This window comes from Amaranthus tricolor, chromosome 3 (genome assembly GCF_026212465.1).
Source record: "Amaranthus tricolor cultivar Red isolate AtriRed21 chromosome 3, ASM2621246v1, whole genome shotgun sequence".
Lineage (NCBI taxonomy): Eukaryota > Viridiplantae > Streptophyta > Magnoliopsida > Caryophyllales > Amaranthaceae > Amaranthus > Amaranthus tricolor.
Genome location: NC_080049.1, coordinates 25,690,680 through 25,697,372, shown reverse-complemented (window position 1 = coordinate 25,697,372; position 6,693 = coordinate 25,690,680). Strand labels below are relative to the sequence as shown.

General features: G+C 29.4%; 1 protein-coding gene across 1 annotated transcript; it reads right to left on the bottom strand.

The window, feature by feature from the left end:
* Positions 1-3,350: 3,350 nt before the first annotated feature.
* Positions 3,351-6,189, bottom strand: LOC130807761 (homeobox-leucine zipper protein ATHB-16-like). The gene is made up of 3 exons (XM_057673092.1): positions 5,685-6,189; positions 4,853-5,220; positions 3,351-4,351 (listed from the first exon to the last, which is right to left on the bottom strand). The coding sequence occupies exons 1-3, from the start codon at positions 5,743-5,745 to the stop codon at positions 3,788-3,790; spliced, it is 993 nt and encodes a 330-aa protein (XP_057529075.1). The 5' UTR covers positions 5,746-6,189; the 3' UTR covers positions 3,351-3,787.
* Positions 6,190-6,693: the final 504 nt, after the last annotated feature.

Here is a 6,693-nt window from a genome sequence, read left to right as displayed (position 1 = left end):
TTTGATACACGACGAGCTGCTATACATACTAGACTTAATGAGCTTTCCAAAATTGTATTATATGTTGCCCGTCTATCACTAGAGCAAGAAATGACAGTCATTTAATGTTTTGTCAGTCCGTAAATAAACAATGAATCATCATTGCCGCTTTAGTGACGACTCGATGTCAAGCCTCAGGAATCTATAGTTTGAGTTAGTGATGAAGTGATGTGTCATCGCTCTATATGGAGATGACTCGCCGCCTTCTTTCTGTCAGTTTCATTGGTCATCCTCCAATTTAGTTGGGTTTTTTTTTATATATATATATTTTTTTCATTTATTTTATTAGTTTTAGGTCAGAGTTTAAGATTATTTTGAAGGTTGCTTTCCTAGTCACTTCCCCTATAAAAGAAAAATTATCAAGTTTAGGGAAAAAATATAGTTTTTGAGATTTAGTTTTAAGCAACTTTTTCCCTCAATTTTCTAGTTTCATTTTCTTATTTCTTGTCAGTTATTTCTAAACACATTATAGATAATTATCTTTTCGGTTAATAATGTAAAGTTCAATTACCATTAAGTCTAGTAAGTTTTCTATTAAAATTGTTTTGATTTTTATGTTCTTTAGAATAGTAAATATTATGTTTATCTTTGTTATTATATCTAGAATTATAATTGTTTGCTTAAAATTATTTTAATATGTTTGGTGAGTTGTTTGTTTATTTAGGGTATAGAGAATGTTCCATATTTTAAGTATGCATTAAAGTTGGTATGAATTTTTTTATAGTCTAGGAAAGTTAATTAAATTTATGACTAATGAGCATTGATTTAAAGATTTGAGATTATGAATCTTTATTAACCTTTTCAATATAATAAAGATTTGAGATTATGAGTAATTTAAGATTGAGGTATATTTAAGTTAAATTTCTACTAATTCAGCCAATACAATTAAAGTTTGATGGTTCCCGTTTGATAAGTGGTAATAAACGGTGGTAATGCAAATGAAAAACAATTGTAATTTTTGTTGAAAAATCTCTTGGCTACCTTGATGGTCATGCTTGTCCAACTTCAACCATCACATTTTCTTCATATAATTCATTCCGATGCATTTCCATTGGTAGTGGTGGTATTAGGTGATAATGGATATTTGTAAACAAAAAAACTTTTTTGTGATCAAAGTTTCATTGCCATGGTAATGATATGAAAATTTTGATAAAATTTTATACTATAAATTATTCTCATTACCTCCTTTTAGTAGCACTAATCAAACGGGCCGTAAAAGATAGTTAATTAATATTATGAATGTTTGAGGTTAGCGAAGATCACGTTTAATCAACTTGATGCTTAATTCGTAGTCTATATGCAATGAAACAGTCGACATTTATATGTAAATTGCATGACTCTTGATGCTCTAGACTTTTTTTTATTATTGTTTAAACCATAATTTTTGTATTAGTTCATTTTAAATAGCATTTCTATAATGCTAATTGTCTAATATTGGTAGTGTTAGATATTAAATTTAATAGCATTTCAATAATGTTAATTTTCTAATATTGGTAGTGTTAGACATTAAATTTAATAGCATTTCAATGATGTTAATTTTCTAATATTGGTAGTGTTAGACATTAAATTTTTCATTCATTTTAACTTTATTGCGTAATAATTAAAATAAGCAAATTAATTAAACTACCTTCTCAATGATCGAGCCATTAATTAAATACACCGTGTACTTGGAGTTGAAACAAAATCTAAAAACCACTCAAAAATATACTCCCTTTATTCTTTAAAGAAGTTTATATTATCCAAAAACATTTATCATTTTGGATGTTTCAATTGTTGTTCCCATAAAGAATATTTTTATTTATATCACAAATTTTGGATAAAAGTAACCTTGTTTCATCTTCATTTTAATATTTTAATCACTACAACATAATTTGCTATTAGTGGGATATATTTTGCGATGTTTAATTTAAATATCAGTACTTTAAGTTTCTAATAGTATATATATAGTGTATATATTGACTATAGTAATTATTACATATGCCACTAAAAGCCAAATAAAGTGTCACTAAATCACTTTATAGTGGAACTTCAAATAAAAACCAACAAAAATACAATAAAAATATAAATCAGTGGCATTTTTTTGATGTCACTAAATTCAATATCGCGAAAAGTTAAATTTGTTGTAGTAAAGAATGATTTTGATCTACACATATCTTCCACTAATTTCAATTTAACATTTTTATATTTCTTATGATTCCTACATGTTTTCTACTAACTTTATAAAAATATTTTTTAGTTGTTGTGGTCCCTATATTTTTTCCACTAACTTTTTTTTAATGTTTTTTTAATATTTATAGTCTCCACTTTTTTCCATCAAATTTATTATTTAATAAAATAATATATCAACCATCTAAAATTTTAATTTTTCTTATGGGAAGAATAGAAGTATATTTTGTCCATTATGCACCATAATAAGGTAATTATGGCATGACAAAACACAATAAATGGTTTGGATTTTTGTTCAGAATGAGTCCCATCTTTCATAATGAAGAAATAAAATGACATTCCATCCTGAAATTAATCAATATTTAAGCCCATAACCTTTTGGAAAAAATCTACTTTACTTTCCTTTTAAATACAACCTTAATACTAGATGAATTCATGAAGCAACCTCACTACCACTAGATAAGTAGAAAAGAAATAGAATTTTTTTTTTTTAAAAAAAAAAAGAAAAATACTAGTTCAACATCATAAAGTACTTTTAATATTCCAAGTAAAGCGTAGTCAAATAAAAGGTGCTTTAGACTTTAGAGTGACTATCATCAATATTCATCATTAGTATTCCCATCCTAATCTTCTTAGCTCACAAGACTTAAACAGTATTTTCATTACTAATCCAATCTCATTAAAGTGATCATACCATGCTAGAAGGATTAAAACAAATAGATGTACGCAATTTTAATTGATAAATTCTCTATTGTACTGATCTAATATACATTTACTGTATTAAAGTAATCACTTGTAACTTTGAAGTCATAACTTACGTTTTAAAGTGATTATTTTTTATAGTTTTATAGTGATCACTTATAACCTTAAAGTGATTATATACGACCTCAAAGTTGACATACGACTTCAAAGTGATTAATTAGAGAAATATGCTAAATATATTAGCTCGTCTCATACAAGACTTGCTAATCTTACTCTTATGTACCAATTATAGCAAACACATCTACAACCTCACGATAAACTGAAATACGTATAATTTAATGTGTCATTTTATTTAGTCAATTATAATCAAAAATCAAAAAAGAATGAATCATTAATATTATGACCAATGCAAGATAAAAGGGATTAAAAGCTAAATCCATCAATTTTATTCTCTGCATAAACAGGGTTTATCCTGTTCTTGCAGAATAAAGTAATTATAATAATATTAATAATAATAATTTGAAAATTTTATGATTTTTACAGAAATAGGTGCTCCAATTACTGCCTAATCATTCATTGCCGCACGGTGTACATTTCAGGCACAGCAGATTTCACATAAGCCTCCAAAAACTCACCTTTCTTTCTCTCTCTCTTCCCATGTCCTGCCCACATGGCCTCCTTCCATTTTTCTTCCTTCCTTACATCAAATTCTGACCACCTTGGGAACCTAACTTCTTCACATTTAATGGAGGATGTTTTTTCTTTTTATGGTGTTTGGTAACCAAACATCTCCTTACCAAATTCATCAATTTTTACACTTTTTTATCCCATTAATTAATTTAAGAACTTTTAAATCTGGGTTTCTTTTTTATTTTTTTATTTAACTCCATTGATCTGGGCAATACCAAGGAAGAGAAGGAGCTTGTTCTTCTGAAAAGAAATTACAAGCCTCTTCTCCACTAAAAAAGTTGTGTTCTTCAATCTTCACAAAGTGGGGATGATACACATTATTATCATGATCAAAATTCTTTTGGGATTTTGTTTCTAGACCGTCTGATCTTGAATCAGAAAAACTTAAACCGTTGATTGATGATGGCGGGGATGATGATGATGAACAGTTGAATCTGAAGGATGATGAATTAGGAGACATGATCAGTTGTTGAGTCTGGAAAATTTGCCCACTTGAAGAATTTGAGGCATTTGGGCTGTTATCACGATCGTTTAAAATTGCACTTGAATCACTATCTGAACCATCTTTAACCTCTGCAAACACATTTTTTACCTTTATTAATTTTGCATTTTGTGATCCATCACTCATTGATTCTGGTGGAGTGATTGGTTCAATGTCAATCTCATTCATATGATCAGATTCATACAGAGAAATTTCTTCTTTGATGCTGCTCTTATTACTCTCTGAATTTAGCTTTGCTTTCAGCTCTTTAATCTGCACAAATTTAACAAAATTGTTACTCACATTACAAATTTCAAAAACATAAAAGAAAGTAAAGGGAAATTTGTTATTGGGCTTATAAACAACAAAACATTTATGTAAAAGAAAGTTCACTGCAGACAAATCTGAAAATATTACATCCTAAAACCAATTTATAATAGAAGGGTAGCCTACCAAGTATATATAATAGTCAAACTCTCTAATTTTTTGATGCAAGATCAAAATTGGGTTAATTTCAAACAACTAACATGAAATAATCATATAGAAATAACATTATACCCAGCAATTGGTACTAAAGGAGTAGCCTATCAAGTATATATAATAATCAAACTCTCTCTAGTTCTTGGATATAAGTTCAAAACTGAGTTAGTTTCAAACGAGTAACAAAAAATCATATAAAAATATCATTATACCCCAACTCCGGGTTTGAATGATGTTAGATCATACTCTTACGAGAAAAGAATAATAAAGAAGTTGTGGCCAGTGAAATTCTACCTCTTTTAATAGAGCATCTTTGTCTAGTTGAAGTGATTCATAATTATGTTTAAGAGTATCAAAACTAGACTTAAGAACACCATAATCTCTTTCCAATTGCTTAGTTTTCCACCTGGCTCTCCTATTTTGAAACCAAACAGCAACTTGTCTAGGTTGTAACCCAAGTTCTTGAGCTAGTTTAACCTTCCTTTCAGGCTCTAACTTGTTTTCGACCTCAAAATTTCTCTCCAAAGCCTTAACTTGATCCACACTAAGCCTTCTTTTCTTTTCAGGTACATGACCACTTTCTTCTATGCACCCATCTTCATCTAGCCCATCTAACATACAGTAATCCCTACTGTATATGTTGTTCCTTGGACTATGATCATCTGCATCAATCATTATATATACCATAATTCAGTATAATTACACAACACTATTTAATTTCAAATCCAAAACTCTCAATACTTCACATATAATGAAAATCCCACATCCCTAAAATATTGGGGGTAGACTTTGTATATAATACTTGGTGATTTATCCTCATCGAGTATTATATGCAAGTCAATATTAAGTACCCATGACTTCGGATCGTGGGTTCAAGCCCACAAATGCCCCACGGGTGTGTCCACACCAGTATAACATAATTCGCAATTTGCTCAAAACTGCCCTACAATAGCCCAAAAATCGACTATAATTCGCTTTTTTTAATTCGCAATTCGCAAAAAGGTTGTCGAATCATGTGACACTGGTAAACACAAGTGGGCCCATAGTACAATTACGTGACGAATTATTAGGGCCTAACAAAAAGAAACAATCATAGTAGAAATATATGTGAAAAATGGTTAACAACCTGATGAAGGGCACATGGAAAAAAGGGCACCCAGAGAATCTGAACTGTTTAATCTCTTCATGATTCAAGAAAAGGGGAGATGGGGGAGCTAGAATTGAACCAAATTTGTTTCAGCTTGTCAAAAGGTTTTTTTCTTTTTTTTTTTTGGGGGGGGGGGTTTAGATTCTTATTATTTTTTGTTTAATCAACCATTTATGATCAATCCTCCCATCATCATCAGTTATTTCATCCAGTAGTAACCCCATGCAGAAATAAATTAAATTAAAAAAAAAAATTAAAACACCAATCCGTTCTACGCAGATGTATATAAAATAAAAAGAATTTTGTAAAATATTTCTTGATCCAAGAGAAGAAAGAGAAACAAAGAATTTTTTTAGGGAGGAGGAGGAGAGAGAAGGAGAGTTGTGCTAAAAAAACAAGATCACAACCCAAAGCCAGAAGGCTCACAGAATTCAGTGTCCTTAAATAAACAAACTGGGGTTAGTCATAAAGGTTAAATTTTAACTTGGGTTAGGTTCTATGAGGTTTGGAAATGAAATGAGCTTTAAATTAGAACCCAATGCTATTTCTGTCACCGGCTATAAGTCCTATAACAGGTGAGGCGGTGCTAGTGCTACTACCTTCTTACTCTTCTATTGTTTAGGGACCGTTTGGGTTGGATGGGCAGATATTTTTCAAGAATATCAACAAATTTTCATTTTTTAATTAAACGGCTATACGATAAGATTATATTGTTATGGGTTATGATAGAGGTGTATCAAAAGATTAATTAATCATATTCCTTCTATTTTTATATATTCTTCTCAAATAAAATTTACAATTTAAGAGTTAAATTTTAACTATGATTTTCATTATTATGGGTTATGGGATCTTAATAAATTCGTCTCAATATGTATTTTCCTAAATATTAACTTTTTAGAATTTTTAAAAAACTCACAATTAAAGTTATTTAACTTTAACTTTGCATAAAGATCTGTGCAGAAAGTAAAAAGGAAAAACTAACAACAAA

Coding starts and splice junctions, on each gene's coding strand:
- LOC130807761 (XM_057673092.1), bottom strand. CDS start 5,745: ATGAAGAGATTAAACAGTTCAGATTCTCTGGGTGCCCTTTTTTCCATG. Junction 5,221..5,684: donor TTCCATGTGCCCTTCATCAG/GTTGTTAACCAT, acceptor TGATTGATGCAG/ATGATCATAGTCCAAGGAAC. Junction 4,352..4,852: donor AAGATGCTCTATTAAAAGAG/GTAGAATTTCAC, acceptor AAATTTGTGCAG/ATTAAAGAGCTGAAAGCAAA.